The 19,371-nt window shown below is 34.5% G+C and overlaps 1 protein-coding gene and 2 long non-coding RNA genes across 6 annotated transcripts in view; 2 read left to right on the top strand and 1 right to left on the bottom strand.

The window, feature by feature from the left end:
- dock1 (dedicator of cytokinesis 1) overlaps positions 1-19,371 on the bottom strand; it is a 333,542-nt gene that overhangs the window by 46,219 nt on the left and 267,952 nt on the right. For both annotated transcript variants that reach the window (XM_073867188.1, XM_073867187.1), the window contains exons 38-40: positions 9,021-9,140; positions 7,067-7,156; positions 6,454-6,558 (exon numbers count right to left, since the gene is read on the bottom strand). In XM_073867188.1, the coding sequence (XP_073723289.1) occupies positions 6,454-6,558; positions 7,067-7,156; positions 9,021-9,140 (315 nt within the window). The remainder of the gene's footprint in view (positions 1-6,453; positions 6,559-7,066; positions 7,157-9,020; positions 9,141-19,371) is intronic.
- Positions 10,310-19,102, top strand: LOC129427434 (uncharacterized). The gene is made up of 7 exons (XR_012369331.1): positions 10,310-10,762; positions 11,062-11,573; positions 11,909-12,037; positions 12,114-12,151; positions 12,708-13,129; positions 13,210-13,292; positions 18,857-19,102. It is a non-coding gene; the product is annotated as an uncharacterized lncRNA (long non-coding RNA).
- On the top strand, positions 13,719-17,711 carry LOC141363728 (uncharacterized). 3 transcript variants are annotated; one of them, XR_012369328.1, is made up of 5 exons: positions 13,719-13,733; positions 15,027-15,296; positions 15,386-15,480; positions 16,842-16,987; positions 17,111-17,711. It is a non-coding gene; the product is annotated as an uncharacterized lncRNA (long non-coding RNA). The 3 variants fall into 3 exon arrangements; XR_012369329.1 differs by having other exon boundaries at positions 16,846-16,987; XR_012369330.1 differs by lacking the exons at positions 13,719-13,733; positions 15,027-15,296; positions 15,386-15,480 and adding an exon at positions 15,613-15,631 and having other exon boundaries at positions 16,846-16,987.

Below are 19,371 nucleotides of genomic sequence, written 5' to 3' on the forward strand. Positions count from 1 at the left end.
CACTTATCAACGAGCTGAGAAGATGACACGCTTTACAGGTGATGAAGCTCTACAGATGCTCCTGGACAGCGAGGAAGAGTTCACTGTTTCTTCAGACGAAGAGCAGGACTCCGACGATGAACGTTTGTATTTTAAAGAGCGACTTGATCCAGCTGAGGATATAATTTCTGAAGAGTAAGTTTTACCTACATTTGTTAAAATGTTGTGTGATGTAAACTTTTATATACTGTATACTGACTATTTGCACGCAGATATTCATAATGACTTTATAGAAACGTCTCGTAATTGGCAACTTGTTTACATTAAAATGATAGTTCTTACATTAAACCGTATGCTGATTAGTGTAATGTGAATATGTTATAAAGCAATATCACTACTATAACTATAGTGTCCATGCCGACTTATCAATAAGGCTTCTTTATTTGCTCGGGTGTAACATTGTGCTGTACATGAGCCCGAAGATATGTCATGCGTTAAACAGTATGAGTGTATGGTGTGCTGTAAATATACAATATGTCATAAAACAATATCACTATTTAGAATATATTTTGACTAGTGTGTTTATGCCTCAACAAGTCTTGTTTACGCGACTATCTGTTCGGGTGTAAATGTATCGATGTAGTATCGATGTGCTGTAAATGTGTCCGGAGATATGTAATGTGTTAATGTTTAGCCATAAATATGTCCGGTAATGGCCCGTTAACAAAGATATACCGCATGTATGTACACAATTATCTTATCTCAACTATGCTTTACCGCCTTAGTATTGCTTTATAAGTTTGTTACTGTGGAGAATACATTATATTAATTATTAAAAACTTTTGTAGGAATGTGGCAGCATCACTCTCCTCTTCAGCGGGCATTTGCAGAAATGCGATGGACATTCATACAGGGTAAGTCACATTTGCGGGCTTTTCTGTTTTATTAGTAGACTTTTACTGATGTTTTGCGTAGTAATTTGGAAAATACAAAATGTATAAACATATCTGTATTTTCCGAAAATACATGATACAAATAATGTTTTTTTTTTTAGTAACGTGGCTTCATCGTCATTTACTCGCACAGGGGCATGCAGAAACGAACCCGAAATTCATCAAGTGTAAGTTACATTTAAGTTGCATAAAACTATGCATAAACATAGAATTTATGCATTCACAATATTTGTATTACTGACATGTTGCTTACATGATAACAGTAAATGTGCCCAGAGATTGTCATAATGCGCAAATATGCATGTATCTGTTCGGGTGTAAATGTTTCGATGTAGCCTAGTATTGATGTGCTGTAAATGTGCCCGGAGATATGTCATGTGTTAATTTTTAAATATGTCCGGTAATGGCCCGTTAACAAACATATACAGCGCATCTCTGTACCCAATTATTTTCTGCTTTACTGCCTGAGTTATATAACAGTATATATTTGACTGTGGATGCATTTATATATATATATAAATATTTTTTTTTAAGGTAAAATGTAAGGCAACATTTCTTTAATTATTCCTCATAACATTTTAATGCCACGATCTACAGAACATCACACAAAAAACATTTTGAGAACTAAACCTAAAAAATAACAAAGGTGATCCTGCCTTGGAAACCCCGGCTACAATTTAGTATTTTTATTTAATTTTGACATTAAGCGCGTCAAAGCCATGACCAAAAAAAGACAAATGACAAATAATTTTTGATTGCTACTGTAAATGATAAAAACTAAGCTTTGTATACAATTCATTAAACGTTAATTTATAACAAGAAAAACACTGAAATTATGAATGATTTTATAGACACTACGCGTTATTGTTTAGCACAGAAATGCTTGCTTGCTTTGACTTTGATCATCTCTGTATTCACTTTAGATACAGAAAGACCTGATGATATTATTTATATCAGGAATCTCTTTGCTATCATTTGAAAGTGAACACCGACCATAATAGATAACCACTCGGTTTTAAATACATTTTAAAACTTATACCCGTCGAAAAACATCCGTTTTGTAATGTTTAGTTCAATGAACTTCTAAATATGAGACGCAGAGCACCTAGCACTTTCGGCTAAATTGCATGCGCAAACATGGCCAGAACGCATTAGCGCAACATCGATAGAACGAAAAACAATCCAAAATGTACAGACTTAAATTAGATCAGAATTTACGTTTATAATAAATACATTTTTTAAATAAAATAAGGTCAGAAGTAACAACGTGCAGAACAAATGTGCAAAATGCCTCAAGTGCACGGAAACAAAACACAAGCCAAATAGATAAATCAGATTACCCAGAGTGATTTATAAATAAAATAAAGAAATTAATAAAAACGAAAGTATTGCCAGAATTGCCAGCTTTGTCTTTTAAATGTAGAAACAAAGATGCAATGGTTTATTAACATAGAAACCTCTTATGGACGTGTAGCCCCATCACAGGCTTTGTTAGTTGGATTTAACGCATTTTAAAAATATTTATTGAAAGCTGCTACATCACATATTATTTGCAGCATTATAATAATATGCTGTATATTAATATATTGGGAGAAAGCTGCTATATGTGGAATCAGATAATGTGTGCACCCATATACGGCCAAAATTGAATGATCCTCATTTCATAACACATCTGCAACGATTCGACTGTGAGATTGGTAGTCGAATCCGGCTTCTCCGATGCATCGAATCTTCAACTATTAATTATTAAAAAAAGTTCTCAATATTAGTATTACTGATGTGTTGCTTTGTACTTTGAAAATACATGATATTAATTAAGATATGTTTTCAGGAATGTGTCTACAACACCAACTTCGTCTGGTACTCGCACGTTTTGAACAATGGACGACAACATTTAACTCCATTCCCAAAGAGTTACAGTGTGTGATGGTTTACAAATGTATACCTTATTTTTTTATATTTGGAAGTATTTTTAGATGCACACCAAACTTTCACAGCTGACATTTAGAATCCTTTTCTTTTAATTAGAGCCATATTGTACTGGTCATATAGAATATTGTTACATGTATACATATTGTTACTTTATTATTTATAATTACAATGAAGCTTCTTCATTTATAATTACAATAAAGCTTCTTAAATCTATTGTATTGTTCATGTTTTTAGCATTTTTTGCAACCCTATAAGACTTTTATTTTACTAAAAAAGTATTTTGTACTTTATTTTAAAGGCGGAGTCCATGATGTTTGAAAGCCAATGTTGATATTTGAAATCACCTAAACAAACACGCCCCTACCCCAATAGAATCTGGACCTTCTGTTGATAGACCCGCCCCACACATACGCAACCCGGCATTTGATTTGATTTGATTGGCTATAAGTGTGTTTTGGTAGTCGGCCCGTCTAATTTTCCAAAGCGTTTTTCAAACATCGTGGACTCCGCCTTTAACCTATATTTTTTTTTAAACTACAAGCAAAAGATTTTCTCTTTAAGTCTCCCCACAGTCACAGTTCTTTTGTCCCAACATTCCTCACTGAGCCATTAGGGGGTTGGGTCTCCTCAGGTGTGAAACACATCAATATTCATGACCATTGACCCTCCCTTGCATATTGCCTTTACACAGCAAAAAGTGTCTTACAAAAGTTAAATCAATGTATTTTTTCATGTGAATGAGTGGGTTAAATGGTTTTTACATATTTTTGTAGCAAATTCTCTACTCTACAAGGGTAGATAACTTTTGTGCTTGTTAACAAATGTTTAGGATGTGTTTCTTGGCCTTATTTCAGAAACTTGATGTTTTCTTTTTTTTTACTAACCACGCATAAACATCATTTACTTAAAAATACAAACATGTACATACATTTATCTTACATATTATTATAGCACAGTTTGTGCTGAATACAGTGTTATGTGATATTAGCCATTAATGTGTTTTAAAGCAACTGAAAAAAGACCAAATGTGAGAGCATCTCAGAACCTCTGACTGTGTCCAAAAAGGGTCCGACCCCAGAGGGTTAAGTGTAGAGTCCGATTCAAGAACAAGTACATCTAGCTTTATCTGGACCCGGACTTAAAGGAAAACACCACCGTTTTCAATATTTTACTATGTTCTTACTCCAACTTAGACAAATTAATACATCCCTATCTTTTTTCAATGTGTACACTTAATCTTTGCACAGCCCTTCGTGAATGTGTTAGCATTTAGCCTAGCCCCATTCATTCCTTAGGATCCAAACAGGAATGAATTTAGAAGACACCAAACACTTCCACTTTTTCCCTGTTTAAAGACTGTTACATGAGTAGTTAAACGAGTAGGTATGGTGGCACAAAATAAAACTTGCTGATTTTTTAAGGTAAAAAAATTGCCACCACACTTACTCGTGTAACTGGGTGATTCTCACGAAACCAATGAAACACCACGGCACTAATGATTTTAGCTTTAAAATGTGTAATATAGTAACATAAAAAAGCATCAGAATTAACACAATACTGTGTTCTACCTTGCACAATGTGTGATTTCAACATAAGAATTTATAATTGTAAATTTTATCTCATTTTCTGCAGAAATTCTCATTACCGCAATGTGTCTGGCTGTGTTTGAACATGCGTTATGTTGTAATTTAATCAAATTAACACAAAAATATTAAGAAAAAAAAGTAAATGGATGTTTTGCTAGACTACTTCAGATGACAGAAAAAATATTTACTGAATATTTATGTATAATAATAATGAAGAAAAATTAGGAAAATGATGTCTCCATGCCTGATGTTCTCACTTTTTGAGAACAGTTTAAGCACACATACAGAATTTTAATAAAGTTTGATTTTGAGTGACCAAGCACATGGACCAGTTACTTCAAAATGGCTACCAGGTAACATCATTTTTTTACAGTTAATTTGAAATATTGTCTTGTCAGAATGCTTACACGACATTTTGATTATCATTACCGCAACAGATGCTTATTAAATGTTAATTTAATTAATAGAAGCATAATACTTTGATTTTGAATGCATGTGCAGAATCTCCAAATTATATTCTTTCAGGTTTGTCATGTCATTTTGAAAATATGTCAGTGTTAATGTTTTCTGACTGTTGCGGTAATGAGATTTTTTAGGACTAACTTTTTAAATTATGTTACAAAAAGTGTTAAATAATAAGTAAAAGTTTTTAAATTAATGTTCCCATTTACTCCAGACTTTGTTTTTCAATGTCTGGTGGGAAAAAAAGTAAATTTAAGCAATTTTTACATTTTCATGCTTGACATTTTTAAAACCAAGTTTTCGTGAGAATCACCCAACTACTCGTGTAACAGTCTACTAGGCTAAATGCTAACATATTCATGACGCGTTGTACAAAGATTAGGTGCATGCACTGAAAAGAGATAGGTATGTATTAATTTGTCTAAGTTGAGGTAAGAACATTTTTTTCCCTCGTACTTGAGTTGAACTTGACTACAACACAGCAATGAACAATATAATTTTCAGCATTTATTGATCATTGTTAATGTTAGTTAGGTAAGAAATAAATAAGTAAGAAGGGTGTTCATTATTTTCAAATAATTCAAAGGACCGGAGTTAATTATTCCTCGTATATCACGGTTGCCACAAACATTTCTCTGGTGGTTATGTTAAGACAATTGACAGGTTAGGTGTGTGTTTATCGAAAAATTATCCACAATTACGGAACATTTCTCAATCAATCAGAATAAAGCATTCAACAGCCCCATGGTATAATGGCAAAACAATTGTTGATGTTAGTTCATTGTGCATTAAACTAAAAATATTTTAATAGTAAAAGTATTAAAAAAATATTATAGTAAATGCTTAAAATAAGATTAATTAACATTGAAGAAGTATTGCTAATTCATACTATATAAAGCATAAAAAAATACAATCTTAATGTAAAGTGCAATAATTTTATTATTAGCATTAGTAGCATTATTTTCAGTTGTGATTTGGTTTACATATGTAGGGATAAAAAATATATAAACCAATGCATCACATTGTTTGCTATGGGACTTGTGGTTATTAGCACACATATATATATATATATATATATATATATATATATATATTGAAGAATGATTTTACAGCATAAATCTTTGTTCATGCAGTTTTTTACCACAACCAATACATCTTAACATTAAAAGTTAGTAAAACTTTTGCCTCTCTATTGCCATTGTTGTTAAAAAAAAAAAAATAGCATGTTACTATATACAATTGAAGTCGAAGGAAGTCCAATATTAACACAGATTAATCATGTCAAACTAGTCCCAGACTAAATGCATATTGGAGTGGTCTTAATTTTAAAAACATCTTGCGCGGACATATCTTAATATATATCAGCGGAATAAATGTACATTTGTAATTTTTTTTTTAAGGTATGCTTGTAAAAACGACTTAAATGTGCTGAAAAAAATAAGACCTAGTCCTGGATAAATCTAAACGCTGTTAGGTAAACTGCTCCTAAATGTCCACAATGCAACACAAAAAACAGAATATTCTGGATTGTAAAGACTCACCCTGAGGAATGAAGGGAAGCCCAGCCCATAATAACCCACAGCGAAGTAATCCGGTTTAGGTCTGATCACTTTCACAATATTCTCATAAAACTGTGCCTGCTTTCTCTGTATGAAAGACAAAATGTATTATACAATCATACCTTGGCATTGAAAAATGATGGATTGGACTCTATAAAGAGTCTAGACTTAGCTCTCTGAATTACAACATTTTTATAAGAGATATTTAACCAAATATATTATTATTTCAATTTGTATTCCTGCGTTTAATTGTGTTGTAAAGGACTAAGAAGACAAACAACTTTTTTGCAGTATCTGCAGGGTCACAAAATAAAAGTTGCTTACAAGCTTTTGCTTAAACTGTGGTCAATTTGCTGACATCTCTTGAATTGAAATAAAAGTGAAGCTTATCTGGAGCACAAAGCTTTCTTTCTGTCTGTTTGGATCAATGCATCATTTAGTGCCAATTAAACAAGACTGCAGTAATGAAAGAAATCCATACTCTTTAGATATTCACACAATTTAGCTAGTTTGGTAAACTTTATAGGTTGGAATGAATTAATTAATTCATTGTTTGTTTCAGTCTGAGAGGTTGAAAGAGAAAGTTTGTAGTTACCAGCAAAGCGCTCAGCTGTTCAAAGTCAAACATCTCATTCTCGTACTGTTCGGCTAACTCCTTCCCCAGGATGATGGCTTCCTCCCACATCTACACAACAACAAAAAACAAACACATCAAACGTCATCTCCTGGGAAATTAGCACGTCAAAGTACGCTTATGTGAAGCTGAATCCATCTCGTAAACAATTTGCGTGTCAAACTAATTTTATTTTCCAGATTCATTTTGAAGCGGATGAAAAACAATGTTCTTGAGTTTATAAAATCAAACAGAAATGAAAAAGTGTTTTTCATTCTTAACTCTTTCCCCGCCAACGTTTTAAAAAAAAGTTCCCAGCCAATGCCAGCATTTTTATGATTTTCACAAAAGTTTAAAGCCTTCCAGAAAATTTTCTTCTATAAATATATAAACATACAATATATCAAATGAAAGAACAGACACTCTGCTTTAAAACAAACAATCTTAACAACAAAATGGAATTTTTTTTTTATCCATTTTGGTCACCTCTCAAATATGTGTAGGTTTCTTTAAAATACCAAATTTTGAACAAAAAGCTGAGATAATTGCATTTTTGTAAAGGACTTTTGTTACAGATCAGATTCAAAATGATGATCAAAACATACACAGACTTTTTACTGCTTCTGGATGCTTAAAGGCAGGGTGCACGAGTCGGGCTGAGTACCAAAACACACTAGGGGCGTGTTTGTGTAGGTGATTTCAAATGTCAACATTGGCTTGCAGAAATCGTGCACCCCGCCTTTAAGTGTTTTGTTTTATTAGCTGGGTAAGAGTGCCACCTAGTGGATGATAGCGGAAATATAAATTGCTGTAAAAACTCGTCATTGGCAGGGAAGCGTTTTCTCTTAATTGATAACTCGTCAATGCCGAGGAAAGAGTTAAAGGAATGAATTTAAATAATTTTCTTTACAATTGTTATTTGTTTTGAAACCAATACGTTATTTAAAAAAGGTTAAAGTTTAGCAAAAAATACAAAAGCGTCCTGTTAAATTCAGCTCAAAGCCACGAGTATGTGTAATGCACGATAAATCTTTGGAGGCGATTTATACCCAGAAATCACAGACACTCGTATTTTGAGTCCCTTGCAAAAAATGGCACTCAAATTGTCTCATATCAGATTTGTAACTTCAAATGCCAGCTGTAAATAAAACCTCCAGCCAGCATTACACTTCTATTGTGCAGGATTTGATCTAAAACCCCGACGGCACAGAGACTACGATTATATATCAATATCTGCAGTGCATTATTATTGAGACCGCTGCCAGTAATGATATCTGCAATCTGGAGGAGTTAAAGACTAAAGGAAAGTATGTAGATTTGTCTGTAAAACACCAAAGGAACAAATTAATAAACTAAAAGAGGAAAAAACATTCGAATAATAAAATGCAATACATATGCTAACATGGCTGTGTGAATTTATTAAACATACAGGCATAAAGATTGTGCTTGAGATTGAAAATGTCATTATTTATATGCATGTTCTGCCTTGTGATAATGGGCAGTTTTTAAAATAATCTGGATTATTCCCATAAAATGCATCCCAGAGCTACACACTGCATATCTCCACCGAACCAAAGACACACAAATCTCTTTCAATTCTCGTATGATTTCTCTGTTTGACACAGGCAGACATACTCAGTCAGCTGCTGAGGCCAATAATGGGGTCCGCGGTTCAGGGCAGAAGAATTGGTACAGTAAGTGAATCCCCGACTGCGAGACCTCGACACTGGGCACAGATCTGTGCACGGCACCTTATAACCCCTTAATCCCTTCAGCTCATCTATCCAAGCTGTCAGACTAATAGAGATGTAGCTATAACAGACCAACCAAAAAACCCACCCTCTCTCTCGATGGGTCACCTTTGTGTTACATCAACCGCTGATCATTCTGCCAGTCCTGCACATTTAAGATTTGCTCATTTGAGAGTTGTTGTTACCTTGCCCTTGTCGAAGTAGTTGATGATCTCTTGGTAAAGTTGATCCTTGAGTTGACACTGAGTGGTCGCCTGATACCCGTCTCTCTGCGTCAGGTGAGCGGCGCACGCCTCTTCAGACCACTGAAAAACATCACAAATACAATGTTTTACCTGCTAGAGACCTAGTTTAGAAGTGAGTCAAAACTTTGTCTATTTCAAATATACGGTATTATATAACCGAAGTACATGAAACATTGAAACGCACATGCATTTCGAGCTTTTATTTCATTTCAGGTACTTTAAAGCGATTATATAGTGCATTGTACTGGGAAGATATACTGTAACTTTCAAAACTTCAAACTCCAAAGATCACTTATTGAAACTAAGCTAGTAAAAACTTTCTGTTATAAAGGATGGAAGTAAAAAAAGACTACATTGGGCACAACAGTAGCTGCATTTCCATTGCAGGTTTGCGCAAAACTTTAGCGTTATTTTCTGAACGGAATTATGCAGAATTCTAAGTTTCCATCAATCGATGATATACGACTGAAACATAGTTTTTTCTCTCGCAATAAGCCTCGCCAAACATCACGTCGACTGGTGTTGGTAGGTTTACTAATATGACATCCACTACACTAGGCATTACTTTTAACCAAAGTTAAAAGAGTATTATCCAAACATTAAAGCCAAGGAAAGCCCCTTAAGCTTTGTTTATACTCGCGCTTTGGTCCACAACACTGAATGCATCTCAACAAACGGACAAAACGTTTATAGTTGACATGCTCGCTGTTGCACTATTCTTTGAACAACCAGGGGGCGACGCAAGCAATCAAGTGCAAAAATAAACAAAAAGAAGAGGACAGAAGTCGTCATCCGCTGGAACAACCCTGATTCTTACACTCTTAGAAGACATTGAACCTTTAGAGTTAAAAAAAGAACCCAGAAGTTCAAATATGAACTTGTAGTAATTATAAAGGTTCAAAGTTGAACTTACAGGTTCTATGAATATCCCTTGGTTATTTGGACAGTTCTTTTTAGAACCTTTGTTGTGGCCAAAGGGTTCATTTTAGAACTGACCTTTTGTGAAGGTTCCTTTATGAACCTTTTCTCAAATGGAGTCAGACTGTTAAGATTTTATATTTGTATAGACTAATAATAATAATACTAATAATAATACTAATAATAATAATAATAATAATATCCTTAATTAACATTAACAAACATTAACAAAGAGAGAGAGAGAGAGAGAGAGAGAGAGAGAGAGAGAGAGAGAGAGAGAGAGAGACAGAGAGTGTGTGTGTGTGTGCGCGCGCGTGTGTGGTTGCGTGCGCGTGTGTGTGGTTGCGTGCGCGTGTGTGTGCAGTATGTACAATGCATAGATATAGCCTAAGCTTCATTTGGGTCTATTCAAATGAACTGAATAGATGGTTTGCGACAGGTACCTATAACACACACTAAAAGCATCTCCAAGTGTCATTAAGAACTTATTTAATGCATGCATAATAAAATAAATAAGATACAGTGCTGGCCAGAACATAATCTTTTAACAACGGCCACATCCAATGAAACAATATGTTTAGCTGGCAGCAAACGTTGTAAGTCAATGAAACCGAGACCTATCAGCACCATGACGTAATTAATGTTCACGACATAATTCCAGCAGCCGCAGTCGCGCATACACGCGCAAGATTTCACGCGCAAAATACGTTACAACCGTTGCAGCGCGAGCACAGGGACTGAGAGGAACAGCGCACCTATCTGAGGTAAAACCTAACAATTTTACTATTCACTTTATAAAAAATTGAAGATAACATTAACGTTATGTAGCCTTATGTTAATATTAAAGCGTGGGCTGCATATTTTGAGTGTTTTTAAAGAACATATCTAAGACCGGGTGTCTGGAAATAATGAGAATCTTCAGATATGAATCACAAACGTGATGTAACCTATTTTTGATATAGTACTGTAAATACATTATTAATAGTATATAAATGTATATTTATCTTTGCAAATGAACTTTTATGTGATATCATTTTCCTCTAAACTGCAATTATTTTTCTAGGGACTGAAACAAATATGAGCACAGAAGTTATTCAATGGACTACTCAAGATGTGACTGGTTGACTGGAAAAAGTTTCCACAAATTTATCCTAATTTCCTAATTATTTCAAGGTTGATCTCACAGGAATGCCTACTCTTTTTAACTGTGTCATATGCAGCAAACAAACATTTTCTATAAACAGACACATTGGCCTTTATCACCAAAATAGCCCAAAATTTGAATTCACACGTGGATTAAATAGTTGTGGCAAAATAAACAAAATCTTCAGTTCCTATAGATTAGGTTAAAATGTATGTTTGCTGCAATATATAATTCAGCATGCAATTTTGTTAAAATTATCATCTTCTACTCCTTGTTTTAGAGAATGAAATTGATGGGGATACGTAAATTAACCGAACTGTGAATATGAGCTAAATGTTTTCCTAAAATAAAGGATCAAGTTAAATTCATTAGACTACACAGAAACAAATAAAGACTGAAATGCCTACCAAGACTACACGCATCAGTCATGAGTAAGTGTTTTACATCTAATTACTTTATTACTACACTATAAAAAATATGCAGCATTTTTGTCGAATTAACATATATATTTTTGTTACTTTAACTTAAAAAATATAATACACTTTAATATAAAATTAATTGTATAAGTTATGTCAACTTTTCATCGAATGCTCCAGGCAAGTATTACATGTTCATCAAATACTTCTGCCTCAGGCTATTTAGAAACAACAGTTTGTTGACAGAATCCATTAAGAGTCTGATTTAAAAAACGCTAATTTACAAGAAAGCATGTACAAGGCGCACTTAGAGGGTTTTGCATCTGAACTTATATATCTTCCATTTTCAGGTGTCCAACAAGTTACCAATTAAACAAGGTGTGATTATCCCATGTCACCAAATACCAGTTCTTGAGAGACTGGTAAGAGAATGGAACCACAAGATTTCATCAAAAGTCCAACAGATAACCAGTGCAGAGGTAAAGCATGTCAGACAAAGTGATACCTTAATGGACAATTATAATTTTAAAATGCTTTGTGTTTTTTATTTTATAGAACTGAGGAAAACCAAGACATGTACAGCATAGAAAGAGGTAATTGTCACAAACAGACTGATCTTCAGGATTCAGTAAAAGCAGCAGTGGCGGCTTGTGACTGCTCATCCGAGGGGCGCTAATTCCAAATAAGTGTTCGGAGTGTCATGTGTGTTGCTTGCGTTTTCAAAATATGTGTTGGTTGCGTCATGTGAACCATGTGCATCACGTGTTTTGTCAAAGTAAGTGCCTGCTGCACACGCGTCAAAACCATTTGTGATAAAAGAGATGCTCACATTCACAAAATACATGCAAGACACTCCCTTAACAGTAAACTCTGATTACGCATAATTTTATGCGATTATCTGGCAAACGCGAGTGTCTCTTTTATCATAAACCCTTTAGACACGTTTGGAGCAGGCACTTATTTTGACAAGACACGTGATGCACACAGGATCTCTCATAGCGCAGAACACATATTTTGAAAAAAGAAACCACACACATCACGGGCTACATACATGTTGTGACGAACTTCGCATTGAACGCTCTCAAAAAAAGAAGCCACCGGCCGCCACTGAAAATCAGGAAAGTTAATAATGCATACATTTGTGTAAAGTCTGAACAGGGGAAGATGATTACAGCATTGGGGTGCACTTTGACAAAGTGAAAACAAGAATGCTTGAAAAAACACCAAATATTAAACTTTTTAGAGGACTGCATGGCATAGACATTGACTGAGAGGACTAATCCCTATCCAGCCCTTAAAGTCCCTTTAGTTGTGAGTAGAATATTGTTCAAATTTAAAAAGCAAAAAAAATAAATATTGTATCTGTTAATATTTTCATTATATTGGATTCTAACAGCTTGCATTTGAGGTCCAAAGCATACTTGACACAGACATTGAAAGAAACATGCTGAAGAATATAGGCCTGGTGGCACAGAAAGTGATTAATGAGTGCCACAGAAGACAGGTTGGAGTGGATATCTGTAGCGAACTGGATGAAGCAAAACAAGCCTACATTGATTTGGCACACAGAGGTAATGTTACATGTTAAACTAAGAATGACAATAAACAATGAAACTATATGTCAGATGCAATTTCATAATTTTTATTAAAGGTCTCTCAGTGGCTGCTGCTGCTACCATGTTGCTTCCATTTCTTTTCAAGGAGAGCCCAAGATTCCTTTATGTCATTAATCAGGTGAGTGTATGTGGCTAAGTTTATCTTTTAAGAGTTTAAATCTATATTAATCATTTTTCAACCCTATCTTTTAATATCAACTTTTTAAAGCCGGTATTGCATTGTGACCAGTGGCGGCTGGTGACTGCTCTTCCGAGGGGCGTTAATTAATAATATGTGTTCGGAGTGTCATTTGTGTTGCTTGTTATGTCAAAATACAAAGCAAAACCACCAGTGTTGATTTTACAGAGTTCGCTACTCTAGAGTGCTCAGGTGTTAGTTGTAGTGTTCGTTTATAATTTATCATCACTCACAGTGTCAGAAACTTCCACAAGGGGGTGTTGCTTTCCAGTGTTCCAATAATAACGTTTGCGGGGAGTTAAGATTCACGCCACGCCCCTTCTTTCTGAAGCGGGAAAGTCAGTTACTCAGCATCGACCGACCTGGACTCACGTTACTGAGGTAAGCCAAATAAGTTAAATATGATGGTGATAAATGTATAATAAACTGCAAATAATCCGTGTAGGTTTGTTAAATCGTGAATATTTTGGTGGGTGACCACAAGGAAATCTTTAAAATTGAACTGAACTGAATTTCAATTTGTAATTGGCTGACGTTGTTTAATCGGTTTAACGTTACCTCATGACGGTGCAGTTTTGTTTAAATAATGCAATGAGTTCAATTTTTGAGTGATTTTGGACAAATATGTAATGTTAACCAATTATTATTATTAAGAGACTAACGTTATTAAATGTGCTTTCTTAATTTTGTTTTGAGGTAACTTACACTACAATTTGTCTAACATTACATAATTAACGTTAATAAAATCTATAATTCTGTATGTGCTCGACGTATTTGCAAAACAACGCAAAAATAGCTAATTTTGTATTTGCGGGTGCATTTAAACAGTTAAGTTAGTGCAGTTCTCTTACGTTCAGGGTCGTGGTTTCAGATTATGGTGTGAGTCAAGCAATGTGGGCAAAGAAACATGATGCAATGCAGGTGTTTGTGATATTCAACCTTTATCACTAACTCCTTAATTGTACATTTGTCACAATATCTTCATTTTAGACTGTTAATAAATTAGACTTTGGGGGTTATTTTCGCTGTTTAAATGTAATTAAATTGTGAATGTCAGTTATTTCTGCTTGTTACACGCGGTGTGGTAAATGGCTGCGTCATTCACTTCGTGAGAGAAAATGATTTGCACGTTTTTTCGCCTAATGTAACTTGTCTTAAAATGTAGCATTTTAAATGTGTGCTGCTTCTTTCAGAGTTCACACACGAGTATGTCTGCACTTTGAAGGGAGTAGGGCATAGGGACGGTGACTAACGATTGGAATTCGCCCTAATAGTGTCGGATAGCTGGAATTAGATTTGATTGGTTGAACCGCGTTCAAAGCTGTTCACGCGCGTCTGATCTACGTATGACGACGCATGACCACGCGCGATTTGAATGCACAACTTTACAGAAGGTAGAAAATTAAGAAATCGCACGTAAGCGCGTTAAGGTGTTTAAAGGTGCATTTATGGGAATACATTAAAAGAACACTCATCATCAATGTACTAAAACCTGTCCTGAATAGTTTTTGTTAACCAAGTCACTCACCTAAGCCACAGTTTTTTTATTGCATATATTTTTGTTAAATTACTTTATAATAAGATGCGATAACTTTATGAAAAACATTTTCATATTTAATGTTATAGTACATTTTGTTTGATAATACAAAGTTTTTTATTCAATCACTATTTCAGGTTTGGAACATGCTGCTGAAGTTGGTTATCAGGACTCCAGGAAATGTATCAAACTGCAGGATTGATTTATTTTTGCTCATTAGTGAAGGTGATTTTTTTCACTGTTCATTTATTTGTTGCTTCCTTACATATATATAAAATGCAATTTGTGTTTTGTCATAGTTGGTAAGCTAAACTGACTGTGGACTAATGTATGCATTGTTGATGACACTGAAATCGAGGAAGACATTCTACAAGATGTGCTGCTTACAGTTAGAGGACAAAATGAAGGTACAGTGTGATGATTATCTTTGTTTTATAAAACTAATTTAGGTTTATTTTTCAGTTTTTGTGTGTTTGTCATGAATTTTTGTCACCAGATGCAACAAGCAGCTTCTGCCACTGTCATTTACCATCTGAACTTGACCAAAGTCGTTTCAAGAAATCTAAGACAACAGATGACTCCATGACCGAGGTAAAAGAATACACATAGTATTTTCACTATGCATAATTAAATGTGTGTGAAGAAGTAACAAGCAAACATTTGTTGTGTTTTGGAAGATGGTCATTTGTGCCATTAAGCAGAATAGTGGAAGTCCTAGTCAACATTTTTGTTGCACATATTGGTAAATGCACTTCATTATTTTAATTTAATTTGTCAAAATACATGCTTTCATAAATGATGACTTTCAAAATCTTTATTCATTTGTCAAATTGAAATGTGTCTGTCATCTTATGTATTAGAGGTCGACCGATATGGCTTTTTCTCTGGCCGATGTTTAGAAATCAGGGCAGCCGATGGCCGATATGTTTGGCTGATTTTCTACATGTACATAATAATCAAAATGTTCTCATCATTAGCAGATATTTTAAATGTAAAAATGTCACTATTTAAGTCAAAGTATTTAAAAAAATTATGACTGGTCTTTCTGAAGAGTTTTACAACCTCCTCTGCACCGTGCATTTATCAGACACAGATATTACCTGACACTCTGCTGTCATCTTTGATCAGTTTTTTTCCATGGCTTTTATTGCTTTGTAGGATAAAATCTTTATATGGTAGACCTGATAAATTATTTATTCATCATAAATTTAACATAGTAAATGTCTATGTTTTTTAGTTGAGACTGTTATTTAGGGCAAATCTTTCTAAACACATTTTCATTATCATTTCTGAGGCGCTATAAGTGACTGATTGTGCTGACAGTGATGTCTTGTCCCGCCATCGTTTACTAAAGTTGTTTGTGAACAAGGCACGGCTGCACACACACGGGAGCTATCTGCTTGCAGCAAGATGCAGCGTCACGAGTTCTACAACAACGCTTAGGTGCCCGCAGATGCGCCTGTCTATTATTCGGCCTAATTTTAAAAATATGCCAAAAATCGGTCAACCTCTATTATGTATTGTACATAGAGCTGGGTATTGGCAAGGGCCTACCGATACGATACGTATCACGATACAATGCGTTGCATGTTGTGATACATTGCAATACTTTTTCTTTTTTTATCAAAAATGTAAAAAAAATAGAACTGAACACCTGCAGCTCTTTGAAAGCTGCAGGTGTTTTTAAATTTTCTGCCATTTTCTCACTCCCTCTAACTTCTGAGACATTGGCCGTATATGGCAGACAACTGGACAGTGACAACTACAGCAGCGGCAGAGGAGGTCGTTTGACGCACACAGAAGAATTTGATTGGTTTTAAAATATCAATAGTAGCGATCGAAATATCGATACACTTTCGATACAGCCAACTATCACGATAGTTAGCTGTATCGATATTTTTGCACAGCCCTAATTGTACAGTATTGTGACATGTCTGTTTATGTTGTTTAAGGAAGACTCCTACAAGGAACCAGTGAGAGCATAGACTGTGATAGTGACATGGCAACACTGCCTTTACTGCTCCATCTCCTTCCACCATCACCTCAACGGAATCAGTGCATCAGATTTGCAGTGAGCAGGCTTGTGGTGTATCATAAGGTAAGTAGGAGACGAGCCTGCTTTCTAAATCTGTCTGTGTGGCTCTGTACTTCTAATGATTTTCTCAATGTTATGCAGATGTATAGGTCTAATATAATAACTGTTGTTCTTTATCTTTTATAGTCTTGTACCAGCCTTGAAGAACATCTTCAGCAACGAGTAGGATGACAACCGTACCTTACTGCGGTTAGCAGGATCTGCGGCCAGATTTGAGAACTTTGACGTGGCTTTTGATAAGAATCTCACCCCATCAGTCGGAAGGCTCCCTTTTATTAGCATTTGACTTTGTTTTTAATGTAATGTATGATGATGGACTCCTTTACTTTAACTAATTTAATCAAACAACAGTTTACATGTTGGGAAAACTAGAGATTGAGAGCTGAGAGCAAACTTTTTTTAACTAGCTGTAACTAGTATCTCATTTACGGTTTCAGCATGCATTTTATCCTTGCCCAAATTTCTAATTAATATGTGCTGAAGAAAATTGTGATTACTTTTGTGATGTATTGTTTTACAGAATGTTTAGTGAAAGATTTGCTGTGATTTGCCCTAGATGTGTGTCAGACATGGATTTTAAAACACTTTTCCAGTTTTGTTTAAACTCCTTGGCAAAATTGAAAGGACTGTATACATAACCACTCTCTGAAAATTTTGAAAAAGTTCACAAGTGAAACTTTATTTTTTTATAAATATTTAATAATGTCAAATAAATTTGTTAAATAAATTTGCTTAATTTAATTCTTGTTGTCATTAATAATCAAAGATGTATGATGAAGTACTATTTTCAGTGTTCAAGTAACTCTCTATCAGTGTTTTAATATTGACTCTACTTAAGTGTAATTAACTCTAATGGGTGTTTTAAAGGCAGTGTTTGGAGTTAATTCTTTAACACTATCAGAGTAAAATGATCAACACCAAGGTGGAGTAAAATCTTTAACACTAGTTGGAGTGTTATTTTAACTCTGGGCAGTGAGAATTATATAAACACTGGTATAGTGTTGAAATCAACTCTCATAGAGTTAAATTAACACTGGTGGTTTTGCTGTGTATGTGTTCAGCCAGTCATGTAAACCATGTGCATTATGCGTCGTCAAAATAAGTGCCTGCTGCACATGCATCGAAATGATATGATAAAAAAGACACATTCAATACTCGCAAGACACTAACTTAAAAGTGCAGTGTGTACATTTTAGCAGCATCTAGTGGTGATGTTGTGAATTACAACCAACAGCTCAGTCCACTGCTCACCCCTCGCTTTTGAAACACATAGAGAAGCTACGGTAGCTGTCACCAGACAAACATGTCATCGTCGGAGACAACTTAATAAAAAAAGTTTGTCCATTAAGGGCTTCTGTAGAAACATGGTGGCACAAAATGGCGACTTCCATGTAAGGGGACCCTCATGTATGTAAATAAAAACGTCTCCTTATAAGGTAATAAATACATAACTGTTCATTATGAAAGGTCTTTATACACCCCTGATAATATAGTTTTGTATATTATTTTGCATTTCTGTCAAGAGATCCTTCTATAAATTGCACACTGCACCTTTAACAGTAAACAGTACACACTTTTATCATAAACCTCTTAGATGCATGGGCAGCATGAACTTATTTTGACAAGATGCATGATGCACATGGTTCACATGACACGCCGAACACATATTTTGAAAGGACGAACCACACACATGGCGAACTTCGCATCGTGCACCCTCAAAGTCACCGGCCGCCACTGATTGTGAGAGGTAAAAATTCCTAAAAAAGCATCTGAACTGGGAAGTTGGAATGTTTATAAAGTTAAAAATAATATTTGTTTATAATATTAAATCCAAGTAGGAGCTTTGTATAACATTATCACTTTCTTGTTTAGGTACCAAATACACCCAACCCAGTTCTATACATAAAAGGAAGCCCTTTGGGTGCAGATTCAATCCTGGAGATAATGATGGAAGGTGTGAAAGTCTTTGAGGTAGAAGTTGTCACTATAGCGCTTGTGCAGTCTACTTCATCTTCAGCATTGAAAAATTAATTTTTAAATTAATGTATGTTTATGTAAATGCATAAAGTGGAAAGTAAATACATGATGTGGATGAATCAACATAAGATATATATATATATATATAATATATATATATAAATAAAATATATCTTATGTTATATATCTTATCTTATATATATATAGAATATACTGTAAAAAATATGTCTATGTATGTATGTAATGAAACAAAACAAAAATGCCACCTGCAGTTATTAAAATGGCCAATTTCTTGTTTAAATGAATGTATGTTTATGTAATGGCATAGTGTAGAGTGTAAATACATGATGTGGAGGAATCAACATTATTTTTAATTATATTTAAATTATACCACTGGGCTGTTGAATGCT

Source organism: Misgurnus anguillicaudatus, chromosome 4 (assembly GCF_027580225.2).
Source record: "Misgurnus anguillicaudatus chromosome 4, ASM2758022v2, whole genome shotgun sequence".
Lineage (NCBI taxonomy): Eukaryota > Metazoa > Chordata > Actinopteri > Cypriniformes > Cobitidae > Misgurnus > Misgurnus anguillicaudatus.